The 17,343-nt window shown below is 39.0% G+C and overlaps 1 protein-coding gene across 2 annotated transcripts in view; it reads right to left on the bottom strand.

Moving 5' to 3' along the window:
- RMDN2 (regulator of microtubule dynamics 2) overlaps window positions 1–17,343 on the bottom strand; it is a 51,699-nt gene that overhangs the window by 5,335 nt on the left and 29,021 nt on the right. For both annotated transcript variants that reach the window (XM_014950452.1, XM_014950453.1), the window contains exons 8-10: window positions 9,864–9,962; window positions 8,118–8,171; window positions 7,948–8,028 (exon numbers count right to left, since the gene is read on the bottom strand). In XM_014950452.1, coding sequence (XP_014805938.1) covers window positions 7,948–8,028; window positions 8,118–8,171; window positions 9,864–9,962 — 234 coding nt within the window. The remainder of the gene's footprint in view (window positions 1–7,947; window positions 8,029–8,117; window positions 8,172–9,863; window positions 9,963–17,343) is intronic.

Raw genomic sequence — 17,343 nt, 5'->3', positions numbered from 1 at the left:
CTTTCTGAAAATGAACAATCAGGTCAGCTTTTTTATTTATTTATTTATTTTTAAGACGCGCAGGCTTTGATCTCCCTTTAGAGTGCAGCAGGGAGAGGAAGAGGCGCAAATCGCAGAAGGAATGCAATAGATTTGCATCACTCCCATTTGTTCACCCTGAGGCTTAGTTCAGCGCTGACTAAATGCACAGCCATTTTCAACCTTGACTTTCTACTGTCAAGGCTTACATTTATTAAACACTTCTCATATCATTTTCAGAGTTGAATACAAGTTCAAAATGTTCTGCAAACTGCTACACAAAAGCTATTCAAATTACAGGGTCAGTGACTGTATTTTACCCTCTTCCTATTTAGTTGCTTTGCTTTTCTGTTTCATCATCCACAGGGGATATGCACAGGAAAAAAAGACCTGGGAGGCCAGGGACTGAACAAGGGAAGAGAGAGTTGAAAACAAGAGCAAGACAGAAGAAAGAGAGCAAAAGCTGGTGGGAAAAAGGGAATGTTGGCTTAACTGGAAGTAGTCCACGTTTTGACAGTTAATTTCTGCTGAAAAAAATCACTGATAAATGTGTGTACACACATATAAATGTGCATGTAAAAATTAAATGCCAATTAAAGCAGAGACAGAAAGATAATGATTTTACTTCCCATCTCTGCTAATTATTTCCTTATGCACTAAACACATTCAACCTAGGCACTGCACATGTGTGCACTTGACAAAGTCCCAACTGTCAACAGAAAATGATACAACCCCATGACCACAGCCAAAATGGCTACACCAGCCAACTATAACATAATTGTGTGCAACCACTGCCAAGTCCCAAGCTGACATGCATCCTGTAGGGTTTCATTGAAGTCAGCAGGGCTTCATGGTATATTAAATGAGCTGGGCTGCAAGGGTGGTCCAAAGCTGTACTCTGATAGGCAGCAACAGCAAGGAGGTGCCGAGAGCCCACCCCTGCCTTCAGTTACAGCTGTATCATTCCTTCGCAGCTCCAGCAGAAATCCTGAACTGTAACAGAACAGACACCCAAACGTGCACAAGGATGGTTAATTAGAGAGTAATAGCTCTTGGGGACAATATAAATCATATAAAGCTATATGCTGTCCATTCTTAGTTTCACGATAGACTCTCACAGATGGTGTGACTGTTGTAGGCGTTCATTTGCATACAATTGCATAATACTGGTTTTCCCCTTAGATATTTCAATAAACCAATGCAATCATCCACTTGCGACCTTCTGTATGACTGCTGTATGTCACAAGTTAGGGCATTTTATGTTCTTTCATACTTTTATTATCTTCCTCCGGGGAAGAACCATGACTTCTCAAGGCTTTTAGAATCAAGGCAAGCACAGCTTTAAATATGCAGCTGACAATAATTCCGCAGTATCAGATTATGCTTCAAGTCGAGGGAGAAACATCCTTTCACACCCAAAAAAATGAACAGTTCAGCTAGTTTGAGGACTGCTGCTGAAAAATTACAAAACAACAGAATTTAGAATACTTAATAGTTCTGTGAAACTTTTATCCGCTAGTTCTTTTCTAACTTAAAAGACTTAAGTTTCACCTGCAATCTGGTTTTCTTTTACTATTGTACACAATGCAGAGCTTTTGATGTTCAAAACATTCCCCTCTTTCTGTCCAGTGCCTGCCCCCACCATGGTGTGACCTACAGCCCAGTCACCACTGAAACAACTTGAACGTGATCCCTCCCAGTCACAGCCCGTTCAGAAAGATGCTCTCCTTCACCCCCTGTGTTGACTCTGACAATGTATTTCAAACACCTAGAAGCCTGACCTCCCCTGGCCACTCTACAAGAATAGGAAAACAATTGCAAACCTCTTCCTCCTGCAGTGCACCACCACCTCTGGGAATACTTCTCCCACTCTCCCCCTAAACCATCAGTGCACCAGAGCAGGAGATTGATAAACCCCGTGCTTTGAGGAACCGTCCATTGATCATTCAGTAAGAGCTATGCTAAAAACTGGGTTACCTTTGATAGGATGCTGAAATGAATACTTTGTGATAAGCTACTCAATTTGATCATAAATATAGGAAGCTCAGTATTTATCAGGATAGACTCCATCCTTATGTATGAAACACTACACGACAAAAAATATCTTCATCATTTTTGGAATCCTTTCTGGAGAGGGAGAAAGAATAAGCAAACAAACCTTTTTGGCAAGAGCTTCAAAAGCATGCAGATGGCAAATCAGTCTGATCACTAAGATAGAGAAAAATAGACTGTATTGTCTGAAGTGCAAAATAATGTAAAATAGAGGAGGTCTCAAGTTCTTTTAGCAGCTCTTTCACAAATGTCTCATTTTTCCCAGCATTTTACAGTTTGAAATCTGATCTCTTTATAATGTTTTTAAACAGCCCATTCCCTGAGCTTGAAGCACTCATATTCAGTGTAAATAGAATCACTAATTAAGGAATAGTTTTTTAAAGTATATTCAAAAGATACTTTAATTTTGGGTTTGTAGAAGCTATTAGGAAATTCTTGTCCAACTCCACAAACAGGAAGCAGGAAAACATTAGCCTAGAATTCAAAATGAATACAAATTTGAATACACCCGTTATTTTGTAATTGAAACACCATGGACTTTTGCTTGGCATTTGGAGAACAAATGTGCATAAAATCTAAAGGAATGAATATCCTCTGAAAACAATGACATTTTGTATTGAGCTGCTGATGTTGAGAAAAGAAAAAGTTTGATGAGAAAACAGTAACATTTTTTATAAGGTTAACCAAAATTATTCACATAGTTTTGATGGGTAATTTTCTCACAATCAAGTTATAGTTTGTACACCTCACTTTCAAAGCAAAAGTAAATTCCTTTTTCCTCCTCAAGATCTTACTTAGGACAGATTGCCATAGCAGCATCAAATGAGATCTGTTGGAAATACCACAGCAAGGTCTGCTACATATGATCAATCTATGGCGGCTGGAGTAGGCATTTCTTGGAAAATCTCTGGTGAAAAATTCAAGATATTCAAATGGTCTGTTGTAACAGGAGCAACTGATGGTGCTGAGAGTACTCTGTACTCTCTTTCATCTCTCTGTAACTCCCACTCTTTTCCTTACAGAAAGTATTAAAAACGTAAATTAACAACATTAACAGGAGGTAAATTAATGGGAGATCAATTACGGTTATGTAAAAAAATGTAAGAAAATCTTACGGATATGTTTTTTCCTCAGCAGCTGCATTCTTGGGTAAACATTCAGTCATTGTTCCTGCCCATTAATACATTTACCTCCTCCTCCACACAGGTTTTTCTAGAGTTTCATATGTCACTGAGGCCAAAGGCAAAGTCTTAAACAAGTCTCTGCTTCCTGCCATCCTACACCTGTAAGACGTGAATGCCATAATGTTCAATTTTGGTAATATCAAAATCTCTCTCACTTGTTAATTTTAACTCCGAATTGCCTTAATTTGCAACTGCTGGGAAAGAAGGAGTGCTCTTGAAATTAAGAAATTAATTTTAAAAATAAGATTTTTTTTTTAAAATCACCAATAATTTTGTAAAATACATTCTCAGCTTCAGGGAAGTTTTTATCTGCATGTTAAGTAGGACTTTCAGCAACTCTCAGTGCAAACAGATTTGCTTTGCATTCTCCCTGCTTTGCTGTCTTTGACTTTTCCAAGACTACGTTTTTTGTAATACAACTGCTGCTTTTTAGATTCACTTTCAAAAAGCAAAATTTTAATCTCTTTCTCTGCTAGCCTGTTAATCCCTTTGTGATGAGCTTACTGGTCCTACAAGGACAGAGTTCCCTTTCACACCTGTGCTCGTCTCCAGATAATAGTTTCTTCGCTACTATACTTTAGTATAGTATCAATATAGTATAACTACTATAGTTTATAACCTTAAATTGACTTGAAAATACCCAAAAATCTTTATTATACACAAGAAATTAGTGTCTTATTCCCCTTATGTGGAAAGCACTATGTGTTTAATCAAGCAAACACCCCCATCTGTTCATTTTGTCTTTTTATATGCAAGACACTCACTTTTTCAAGTTTAAAGGACATTTTCCCCCCCATATTTAAAAATGTCATTTTTTTCTATCACAGTAGGCCACCACATCTGGTTTTGACAGCCCTTCATGCAGTCACACTCACCAAGGCTTTGAGCGCACTACAAAGTAATGAGCCTCAGTAAGGGTAATGCAACAACATCTCCTAGATAAACAGAGCAGCTGTTACACACTGCACAATAACTCACAGCAGCCCTGCACATCAGGATTTCTCTTTTACTGCAAGGGTGAATGTTTCCCAGGACCCTGAGGTTATCCACCTGGACCGCAACCAAAGAAAAGCAGGACAATTTAACGTCCCATGCACCTCCAGCACTGAAGTACCACTCTACAGTATGACAGTATTTATGGCCAAGGAAGAACCATATGATTCATCGGAGGGTTTTGTTTGGAGTAGAGAGGATAAAGAGAAAGGTCTCTAAAGGAGTAGTGTAACATCAGTTTCATTCTCCAGATGTAATTTGCACCAAAACGCCTGAATTTCCTTTTAAAATAAAAAAAAAAAAATAAATGCATAGACTGATTAGTTAGAAATGTGCCAAACTTTTTTTTAAAAACTGGTATTAGGACTTAAAGGAGTCATTCAATCTTAACTTGTCTCTTCTTCTATGATTTCTTTGGTATCCTTTTTAAGGTTCATGATAGGGTTGAAACTGGCCATCTGATTTTTTTTTTCTTTTTCTTTAATAAGAATTACCTCTGTTTGGAAACCCCTCTACCCCTTGAATTAGAAGCATATTCTGTAAGTGGTAGAACAGATGCACAAATGGGGTATTTGGACGTGACACAACATTCAAGACAAAAATCATCGCACTCAACTTGAAATGCTACAGAAAATGGACCAAAGACAAAGTGTTGAAGAACTGCCCTGAGTTAGACTAGCTGAGAATTTGACCTGAGGATTAAAATGAGCTATGAGTCATTTTACTGATGTTGAGTACCTCTGGTTCCCACTGAAGTCACTGGAAACTGTGGATGCTCAGAAGCTATAAAAAGTAAACCATTGTCTACTATTATTTTTCATACTTATGCTGCAGGATGATTTGTATCATGAAATGCTACACATTTCCTCAATGTGGCACCTTTCCAGCAACTTTGTCTCTCAGTCTGCTCCCAATTTTATGCCTTTATACACATACATGTTTCTCAGTAGAAGCCAGCATTTAAAAACAATAAAGGAATTCCCCTGGCTGAAGAAACGGAGAAAACTCACATGAGAAATGTGATTACACGTGGGAATGAGGGGTTTCGCATGACTGTGACAACGTATCACGCCGCTGACAGCCTTGAGACTCTGTGCTGTGGCAAACTGAAAAATCTTCAGGCTGCTGCTGACCCGCATTTTCTATTTCAGACCATGAACCCCATCTTTTACAGGGCTATAGTCGATTCAGGCACTTTATCAGCATCCATTTATTACCACCTCCCCAATGTCTCTTCAGTCTTATTACAGGCTCTTCCCTCTCTTAAACTAACTTGACTAAATGTTACTCCTACACACAGCTCCAAGCCCTGAATGTTCAGTTCCAACATGTTTCCCCCCAAAATCAGTAACAGTCTCTAATGCAATAACCAAAACAACACATAATATTCTAATTCAGATGGGATTTGAGGCAACGACATCAGCAGAGCTTGTGCTCCAGATCTCCATTTTATAGTAATTCTTTTCAGCAGCCTGTACTTGGTTTTACCTTGTGCTGCTTTTTTTTTTTTTTTAACTTGAATTACACAATGCCGTATTTTCCTGGACTTTTAAAATAACTTTTACTCAAAATACATCACAAGTAAACAAGACAAAGCAGACAAAGATATCCATAGAACTATGCAAAACAGAAGAGGACAAATCACCTTGTCATCTTCAGATGGACAAAAGATTTTTAGGGCCTATTTGCCGCTCGCTCTTCCATTCACAAACCAGTATAATCCTTATTCTCATCACCACCCTGCTTGCCAGAATACACACTCACTCCTCAGATTACTCCCCAATTCCTGCTCTTACTCTCAGGGTCCCTCTTCCTTTGCAGGCCTGCTCGTACTTTAGAAATGTGACGGGGCATTCCTTTTACCAAGGACTAAGCCCCTCCATGTGGTCCAGGACATACTAAACTCCAGCTCATGGTTAGACTGATGACTCTAGAGACAGGATTCACCTCTCATTAACTGCACAGTCTAGGAGTAAGGTGTCTCAGGTACATGTCTTACATGTGTATCTTCACATCTAGTCTGTCTCTGCCATCAGGGGACAGAGAGAGGCAGGATGAGGCACCTGGATGCATCCCTCTCTCCACCAAGTGTAGAGGGAGCCTCAGCAACTACCTTTTGGTCACCAAAATTTTGTCCATCTATTGTTATCAAACATGAATCCCAATCTATGCTGTCTCTATACTTTTTTCAAGGAGTCTTTATGAATATGTTGAATGACTTCCAGTTTACTAAACACAGGCAGTCTTCTACCCACCAGAAGTTCCTGTGATATGTTGACTTGCGATTTTACCAGATAGCTTTAGAGTTCACTGCACGATTACCTGGCCTGTAGTAAACAATACAGGAAAAACAAAAAATTCACCAGCACAATGAGTGCAGATTTAGACAAAACAGACTGAGTTCAAGCAATTTCAGTTGTATGCTCTCTCCCTTACACCACTGGTCCTTCTTTTTCTGCAAAGATGTAAGGTACCAAATAACAGATAATTTATAGCACTCTTTCCTGTGTTCTGTGATAGGCAAGCTGAAGGTACATTTCAACAGTAAGTAAAGAATAAAGCAGCGCTTAGAGATTATTAATGTCATATCTGTATCAATACATACTTAAAGAAACACTGAACTTAAGCAATGATTGCTTAATTTATGGTTGGTATATATTATAACTTGGGCCAAAAATAAGGGCCACCCAGGAGCAGTTGCTGGTGAGACATGCAGTGGTCTTTCCTCCCAGCAGGAGCGCCTGACATAAACATGTTAGTGCTCCACACACAGCATTTATTGTCAATCAAGTTACAGAGTTATTTAATGGTCTTTTTCCTTAACTTCAAAGAATTAAATGGGATAGGGCCAATTCGTCTCTGGAATCACCTCTCTCTCTCCCTACCACATCTGCTGTGCTCAAAGGGGGTCCCTTAGGCTGACAAAGCTCAGGTTTGAACTTGTCGCGCTCTAGGATGGTAAGACATTCCCAGTCATAGGTCGGTAATTATGGAACTTGCTTCTACATGAGATCAGACAGAGTGAACCTTCTTGCCATGACTTGGTTTATATTTGAGAAATTAAATTACTTAAAATCTCTCAAATAGCTGTAGAAATTTTGTGTTGTCGTAGTAAAAATACTCTAAAGGGCCTAAATAGAATCTAATAATGTCTCAGAATAAACTATGCTCCAGCAGATGTAACTGGAAGAACTGCGACTCCTTAACTGCACTGTGGCTGAAGACAAAGGCAATCTTGAATAACTCATCTACCCCTGCTGTAGCTAACACTCTGCCACGCTGCCTTGAAGCCTTGACAAGACTCACGAGCCAGAGGCTTTCAGCAGCAGAGACAAAAATCCCAAATGTTCTCAACTGAGAAAAAGTAGATCTGGGGCAAAATCTCAGCACAGCTCGAGTGACACACTGAACCGCTTATGCTTAAGATAGTCTAATGAAACGGGCTGAATTACAAAGAGTGCAATTCAATTTCTGACAGCCTCTGACACAGACAAGTCCCTGACAGTTCCCCATACAAAGACTTTTTAAAAATCTGTTCATACAGATAACTGTAATGAACCAACCTAGAGTGGAGGAAAAAGACAAGTTATGCATTCAGGGGCAAAAAGTGAAACATTATGTTATTACTGACAATGCAATAACGGGTGCCAAAGACAAGAGAGGGGTCACAAGAGAACAAGTTATCACTCTCAATACCCACCTCATTAGTAACTGAGAGAATTGACAGTGCAGAATCACAGTACTTCAGTGCATTGTTTTTCTGGCCAAGATCTTTATAACACTGAGAAGAAAAAAACATTTTGTTTCCAATCAGACCACTGTAAGAATACCAGAGTCTACAAATCATTATTTTTAAAAGAACATGGTTACCTTTGCCAAATACACATAATTGTATTTGGAATATCCTGGATGCATTTCTTCTGCCTAAATAATAAAAAAAAACAAGAAAGAAAACAGACATAAAACTTGTGTGATGAGATTTATGTGGTCTGCATAACATTTTTAGTAATGCACTAAGCTTCCTCCAACATCAGACTGAATCATCCCTACTGTGTGCACTGCAATCTGTTTACCACTTTAAAAAATCTCAAGAAAACAAAAAAACCCCAAAACTGAAACGCTAAACCAGGCACACAAGGTGCTGATATTGAACACATAAAAGTGTTCTGTACTGCTTCCTCTCCTCTGTCCGTAAGTGCTCTGTAAAGACATCAGATCATTCTGTAGAATATCTATTGGACTCATTCACTGACACAGTGGGTTGGAAGACACTGCTCTCTATAGATCATTAATATTTATTTCCTCATCAAAGAAATAAACAAGCAACCAACCATTCGCACACTGTGTAATGGGTAATGAACTGTATTCAACAACTTCGTAATTATTTTTCTTTCATAGACCCATGCCTTCTAACTCTGGGTTCACCTTTCTTTTCACACTACCATCTTCTGAAAAGTTCAGGTCATTAAAAAAGTTCAAGACTGTCTTCCTTTCAAAACACATCAAGGAAGCTTAAAAGATGAGTAAAAAACTTACCAATTATCTACTAACAAACAGCTTTTGGGAGAGAAAAAAACAGTAGTGAAATTTATAGTGGCTGCAATCCTTGGACCAAAACAATGCTGCTTTCACCATAATTATGTATTTTCAAACAACTGAAAAAGAAACCCAAACCGTTGTCTTTTAGACAGTAATTTAATTTTTGTTATAGAAGATGACTTAAAACCACAGTTACACTGCAGCGCACACCAACATCCCCTGAAGCTGAAGTGAACATTTCAAATTACTTCTACCACCTTTGGAGTTTGACCTTAAAGACAACATATCTGAAACTGGGAAGATGGTAGTGTACTGTATTGTCCAAATCCAGGAGATCATTCCACCTTTAAATACACTAAGAAAACAGAAAACAAGCACTTTTGATAGTGAAGAAAACACGCTTGTCTGATTCCTTTGAGAAACTGCCTGAAAGGAATTGTAATGATGGAAGTTTATGCTTTGAATTCAGTCAAGTGAAAAACTTGTATTTTTCAGCTCCAGAAGTAAAAATGATTCATATAAAAGATACTGAAAGACAGGTTTATTTTATTCATGTGGCGTTTTCTCATAACTGTGCATTCAAGTAGAATGCCCAGGGACATGGACCCATATGACAGAGCTTTCTTCTATACTTCACTACAACAGTAATTTCATCTCCACAAACAAGAAAGGTTTCTACTGAAATTCAATGAAAAGCGCATCAGATCAGAAAAACAGGAATGCCACAGTGTCAGGATTTTCCTTGCCTATGTTAATCCTCTTGCAGAACTGGGCAAATGATGGGTTATCACTATGATTAATTTGTTTCAATGGCATATAGATCCATCTCACATTAAATCCAATAACTATTAACCGTGGCAAGTCATTGAAGAATTCCCTAAAACTAAAGAAAGAGAAGGAAGATGCTAGCCACTCATCTCCAAACTATTTTTAAAATAAAAAAGAAAAAACATTTTAGTATTTAGAAGAGCCCTGGATTTATAGCTACTGGACATAATCTCTTGAGCAGACATCTTGACAACAGTCACATGTGTCAGCTGGGAAACAGTCACAGGAAACCCCTTGGCTACGATTTACCTTAAGGAAATTCTGCAGTGCTTCTTCTACTGTTGAAGTTGGTGGAGTCCCAAAGAGAGCAGCAGCTACTTTCTTTTCAATCCAAGACAACTGAGCTACCTGTAATTAAAAAAAAAAAAAAAAAAAAAAAACACTTTTCTGAAATTGCTATTTTTCCCCTCATCTGAAGAGAGAGAGAGGAGGTTGGAGACAGATAAAAGCAACGCGGAGCCGCATTTCTCATTAGCCGGCGCAGGTGTGCGCAGCCTTACCTGATCTGTCCTCGCACCAGTGGTCTGTTTTTTGTCCTGTTCATGTTTTAAATCCAAAAAAAATGAGCAACCTGTAATAAAAAAAAAAAAAAAAAAAAAAAAAAAGCCTTTATGGTTGCTTCTCAGTTTTGAAGTAAATACTGACCTGTGCCACTGTACTACGTATACAACCTATTTTGTAAAAGAATCTGTAAAGTAATACTGCTGATTTGCCCACTCAAAGCATAGTCTTTTGGGTTTTAGATTCTGTTAACAGGAAAATGCACACATTAAGAAATACATGACAAAACACCACCATCACTGGTATAAGATTATTCCAATGTACAAAGCTTAAAGTACAGTTTATGTCTTACAAGATCTTGCCATTTTTTAAAACCTAAGGCTAGTAATAGTGCTTTAAACCTGTTAAGGTTTTCATGAGACAGACATCTTAGCATGATAGTCCATGCACTTGACTACTTTTCAATACTATGAAAAACTGTAGCTACAGTCAAAATGTGAGTGCTTCTGGTGCTTGTAAAACAAGTTCATTTATTACACATAACCTGGTGACAACCACCGTTAAGAAACAGGCTTCATTTTTATCTCTTCAAATCTGACAAATAACACCTTCCAAAGACTTTCTCATTTTAGGAAGATGGGGTAATATAAAAGGATTTTAGGGAGCTGTCCTGTTGCCACACAAAGTACATGAATTCTTCCCTTGCATATACTGACACCTGACAGAAACTGCTCTGGTTAGTGCCATAAAGTATTTGGCTCCACCACCCAATCTGGCAAAACACACCTCAAATCTCCAACGAAAGGTGGAGCTGCTAAGAAATGCGATGTGGGACTGGAGCCTGTTTAAATGGAGAAGTGAAGCCACCCTCCTTTGGACACTTCTACTACATCTGTATAGAAGAGTCAGGACTTTATTCCTTCACACCAGTATTCGAACCACAGCACTGATGGCTCTCGTCACAGAGTACACCTGAGTCTAAAAATCGTAAAAACAAGGTTCTGTGCTTTCCTAGCAACTTCTGGCCTGATCTATGCAGAGGCAACACAGAGAAGAGATACACACAGGCAAAGACAGACAGCCTCTCATCAGAGACCTGGAGGTGGAATACAAGTCATATAGGGACATCTCTTTTTTAGAGGGAGCTGCAATTCAAATAACAGAGTCAAGTTTTGAACTCAAGTCTGTCCTACTGCTGTAAAATTGGTTTTGGATAACTTTAGATTAGATCCCTGGGGTTGTTGCTGCTCCCCCCACCTTCTCTAGCTAAATCCAGCAATTAGTCGGTGGATGTCAGTTAACTATGGTAAAATCTAAGAATCCATCCATACGTAACTATTCAGCCATCAACCAGAATGCTTCTCTTTTGAACACACATCAAGCTCTATGTATTTCTTCTTGCAAACTGCCCTAAAAATACCATTACAAAGAGTGCAAATACAGGCCAGCACGCATCAGGAAAATGCACAGGATGATGTTTTCTCATCTGGCCCCAGTGACTCTAGCTATTTAAGGGCAACGCTGCTTGGACACAGAAGGCATCCTTGTCAAGTCCTGCCGATTGTTCAGCAGAGTCCAATGCCTTATTTGTTAAGTGCCATCAGTAAGGCACAAAACCACTAAAAATTATATTCCAGACAGAACAAATACTAAGAAAATAAAGCTTTTTTTCATTCTTTCTCTCTCTCACATACCCCACTCTTGAAGTCTCTTGCAAGGGAATAAATGTTTTTTTTTCACAAAAACTCTCCAGCAACCCCAGAGTTCTTATTCATTGAAGCAACAAGCTGTTTTCTCTCTCCCCACTGCAGCACTTTCATACTGCCTTACAAACTGTAGCATGGTGGGTACAACTTCAAATTGTAGGTATGTATATAATTCCTTCACACACTTCATTCCCGTACCTGTTCTCTAGTTTCTGAGACCTATGCAGAGACAGATTAAAAGGATTTTTGCATTGTCTTCTTCACATCATCCTACTGCTGCAGCGTTCTTTATTCTTTTTGAAGGGTAAGGGTCTTTATGTCTATAGAAAGGTCTATATTTCTAGATCCATCACATCAAGACAGAGGTAGCTTACAGAGGGAAGAAGAGGGGGGAAAAATTAAAGGGAATGTATACGTTACACTGTTCTCTGCAAGACCGCACAACACCCTGGAGATACACATCCACTGCACAGACACCATTACCACATACCTCTCTGCTGTTATGCAATAGGGAGGAAACAAAATTGCAATTTTTCCACGTGGAGTTATAATTACCTATTAAAAACACAAGTCCTTCCTGGCAGTTGTTTTATTTTCTTAAAAGATTTAATCAGAACTGATTTACTGAGGTTTTAGTCCTTATTTTTTCTGGCTTGGGTGCTGCTTTGCACTATTCCAACTGAAAAAAGCCCAAACATATATGCACTTGGCCATTTTTATATTACTAATCCCACTAATCTGAAGCAATGTTTAAAACTGAAATGCACTTAGGCACAACAGTGAGTTTTCTTTAATGTGCACTGGCTCCAACATTATACGTTGTGACTATTACACAGATAGCCTTAGAGCTGGGTAATGTTTTGAGCAGTCAGATTTAGATGCCAGTGGCTGGAGGAACTGCAGCTAACTCTAGCCATCCATAAGCGAAGTGCCAAGGGTTAGGGTTAGAGCGCAAGTTGTCCAGGTTCCTTGCATGGTCAATACAGAGGGAGACATTTCCATTAGGCATTTCCTTTTCACCTACATTAACCTGGGGTGAACACTCCTCTCTTTCTCTTATTTCTTTCCTTCAACTACAGAAGGAGCACAATCACAGCCTGTGGATGGCCAAAGACAGGTGAAGTGAATCCCATCACAACAGCTTAACCATGCCCCACCTGAGTCAGTCTGCACCCCTCTATGACTGAAGTGGGACAAATGGAAAAGACCTGTTTTATGCAAGACACAAAATTGTGTCCTGGAGCAATAATTATGAACAGGAAATTATACCCTTCCCCTAAACACATACCAGCACAGTCTTTAATTTGAAATAACTTTATTAAGTAAATCTTATGCCACGTTCAGTGAAACGGAAACATCATTCCTACTATACCAAGCAACTTTATTAAGCATTCTCCATGTGTGAGCAAGCACGGACCACAGAAACCCTGGTGTAGCATGCTCTAGTGTAGTGTCAATTTGATGTCTACAGTCAAAGTTATTCCAAATAGTGCAAAGCATATCTGGAGGTCAATCCAAAATGAAGTACAAAGAGACTGTAACTGTCATGAGCTTCAGCAGAACCATGATTTCACTTAATGCATGTTCCAAGAACAGTACGGGACAGCAGAAAGAAATAAATAAAACAGCTACTGCAGCAAGTAACAGCAGCAACAAAATTAAAGAATGAAGATTACCCTTGCCCTGTAGATGATCTCAAACCTTAAGTGAGTTTTGGTTTTTTAGGTCTCCCAAGCCCTGATGTTGGTCCCTACAACAACCTGAAAATTCACAAGGGTGCTGCAAGGAACACTGTGTTTCCAGGTCACTCAAGGAACATCACTCCCCAGCTGCTGTACATGAGCAGAGCTAGTTCCCCAGAGCACACAAAGGAACTGGGTCAATTTGTTCCCTGATGCAACCCAAACAGATATTGGGGTACACCAGAGATTAATCCAACACATGCCATGTAATCTGCAAAAAAAAAAAATAATCCCAAGAGATCTAATTTCGCTCAGGAGCGAAAAACAAGGGCCTGAGGAACCATCAGCCAACTCCTGAACTTGCTTAGGGCTGGAGGGGAGTGGGTCACCATGACAGCCTGGCCTCTGCCACAGGTACTTTTCAGTATCCCAAAGCAGAGATGTTTGTCTCAAACAATGTCTCCTAAAGATCTGTCAAACAGCAAGCTCTCATCCATTTATTCTACCCAAATCTCTACCAATACCCGAGACAGAAAAAAGCCACCCTCAGAGTTAAATTGCAGCCGACTATAAAGTTCATACCCAGCACGCTTCTATCAGGCCTCTTGTTCCTCCAAAGACCAAGGCAGAAAATGTGGTTCTCACCAAAATACTGGGGAAAGGGGTTTCCTAACATCCCTTGTTCTCAGCCTAGGATAAGCAAAAATCACATATGAACTGACGCACTGGCTGAAGTTTGTTTTTTTTGGTTTTGATGAGATGCAAACCCTGCTCATTGACAGCTCTTTTCAAATTCCAGGATGTTAGTACCAAGGAAACTAACCCACTTGGATTGAAAATTCAGCCAGGATTGACTTGCAGCCTTAAAGGATTTCCTCCTCTGATGTTTCCTTGCTAAGAGCTCGCTGAAGACAGATCAAACAATTGTCTTCCATAAAGGAAAATCATCTCATTGATTCAGCTTCAGTAAAATATTAATGCCACCTACTTAAATATCCCCAGAGAGTTTTTCTTTTTGATTACAATATATTAATGTAAAATTATATTAGATAGTTTTGCAATGTTTTGACTTCTGGAAGAGATTAAGTAACTGGACAGCAGTTTTAAAATACTGGCTTCCAACACAAATACTCTCTCTCTTGCCAGCTGAGGCACCACGACAGTCTGCACAGGCATTTAGGCATTTATCCAACTTGAATTCCCTGGGCTTTTCACTTTCCAGTAAGGGGAGCAGACTTACAGAGCACATAGACAGAGGAACTGGGCCAATTTGTTCCCTGATGCAACCCAAACAGATACTGGGGTACACCAGAGATTAATCCAACACGTGGCATGTAATCTGCAAAAAGAAAATACCAAAAGATCCGATTTTTAACACCCCACCAGCATTTACCAGAAGCTCTGATCCAGTTTCACAGGTACACGTTAACTGTTCTGTGTCAGTCCTGTAGTGGCAAGTAGCCAAAGTCTTAACTAGATACTACTCCATTTTAAAAGCTATTATAAACATTAAAACATGAAATCAACCCACAAACACAACAATTCCCTGCTCATTGCATGGGGCTTGGACTAATGACCTTTAAAGGTCCCTTCCAACACAAACCATTGTATGACTCTATGATTATAAAGGATTATCAGATAATTGCTCCCAAAACTAAGGAAAGAAAACCAATTCCTATACACCATCCACCATAGATAATTTCACTTCCAATAAAAATTTCTTGCTGAGCAAAGTAGTTTTCACTTTCCCTTAACAAAAACAAAGCCGAAACTTGAAAGGCTTTGAACACTACACTTTTAAAAAGTCATATGAACCAACCCAAGTATATATTTAAAACATTAAACCTTCTCTAAAATATACTTACTTAATAAAACCTGTTTTTGTCACAGAAGGCTAAGAAAAAGTTTCATCCACCACCAAAGACATTTTAAATGAAAATTATTTCACTGCAGTTATTTTTCTTTGGAATAGTAACATCTCTTTTACATACTAAACACTAGTTTACTTTGCTTACTAGGTATTTTAAAGTATCTTCACTACAATTATATGGCAATCATATTTTCCTAACATTATCACTAAAGCTACCCTGGAAAAAACTACCACTACGTAGAAGTTCATATCAGCTCTGGAAAAAGGAATATTGAAATAACATTTGGTAGGATTCCGCAATAATCCATTACTAATGGTGTTCAATTATGTTCACTCAATGCATAAATAAATACGGGGTTTTTTTCCCTGTTGTCACCTCTACAAAACAAAACAAAAAGCATTAGAGCTATACGTGACTTCTTGTATACACAGCAGGTCTCAGAGGCAAAATTTTGCTCATCATGACATCTATGAAATGATTATTGAAAATCTCACCCAACTGATTGTGATATCCGAAGGCATTTTCTAGCAAAGCTGAGATGATACAACAGAACAGAATCTACCTCTTTTGTATAGCTCTACTGGCTTTACAATGGTAAGAGAAATAAGAAACAGCAAAAATTGATTTTTAAACAAGGTGGCACACAACTGCCACTGGCTCTACATCAGAGACAAACCCTCAGTGCTGCGAGGCAGTGAAAATTCAGCTCATCCTTCCTACTGGAAGGTGCTGTGACACTTTGCATCAGCTTCAGATCTGGCCCAGCGAGAATAATTGCTGAGTAAGAAATCTGGCACTGCCGTGCCACTGCTCTTCACAAAGGACTGTGTTACACAGAGGAAGGTGAGAAATGGCAGGGGCAGCCAAGTCCTGGCAAAACTCCACAAATCAAATAGCTTTACCACTACAGCATGCAGTCTCTGGATACAGATTTCAGCCTTCAGTAAATCTTCTCCATTTGTCTCCAGCATACTTTTTCCCTAAAAGTCTGTTCAACTGACTTGTCATTTGTGAAAATGAACTGGATCCCAGAGTTACAATACTTGAAGCACCCCCTTTTCAGTGCTAGAAGATAGTAATAATATCCCCCAATATTAAACAGGGAGGGAATACGAAATGTCTGACTATGCTAGGAAGGCTTAAGCACATCAGCTTTCCCAAGAGCGTTAATAATGTCCAAAAATTATCAAACACTAGTTATCTTTTTTAAACTACACTGCTTCAGTAAAAGAATATATGACTAAAACCAGACAATAATACCCCAGAAGCAACACTTACAAACAAATATTGTGGTCAATCCTAACTTGACGCCAAAGTCAGCGAGGCTACATGTGAAAACTAACCTTCTTCCCTCAGTCATCCCTTTTTCTTCTTTAATTTCCTCACATTGGACAACACAGCCTTCCAGCCTCAACTGCAGCTAGACTAAACAGAAAAAACAGAGGGTCTAAGAGGAGCGTTATCACTCCATATACAGGTATCAGTACAGAGAAAGAGTAATAAATGTACTTTTCGAGCACCCTATCATAATCTCTACCCTGAAGAAGTATTTGGAATCAATGCCAGAGCCATCAGTCTATTTTTGGGGTCATTAGCACAGCATGAAACACCACAGTCTGCAGAATAGGACCAAGGAATTTGCCACACCTTCCACAAGATCCTATGATTAGCTACATGACATGCATGGCCAAAACCTGTATTAGTGAACTAGGACAGAAACATACCCATACAGACTGCTAAAACTAGTGAGGATATCACCAATTTCACTTGGCCAGGGTTAAGATCTAGCTTCCATAGTAGAGGCTCAAAACTAATGTTCCCAAATGATGGCCTCATCCTGATGCTGAAAGTGTGCAAATAACAGAAAGTTTTAGGAGCTGACAGCCCCAGCAGTTTTAAAACAAAATGTTATTCCACCCTATACTTGCATTTCTTTGTACTATGAAAATCCATTCTAAGTGTTTCATGT

This window comes from Calidris pugnax, unplaced genomic scaffold (assembly GCF_001431845.1).
Source record: "Calidris pugnax isolate Ruff unplaced genomic scaffold, ASM143184v1 scaffold24, whole genome shotgun sequence".
Classification (NCBI taxonomy): Eukaryota; Metazoa; Chordata; class Aves; order Charadriiformes; family Scolopacidae; genus Calidris; species Calidris pugnax.
The sequence above is the reverse complement of the archived record's forward strand: the minus strand, read 5'-3'. Positions and strand labels throughout refer to the sequence as shown.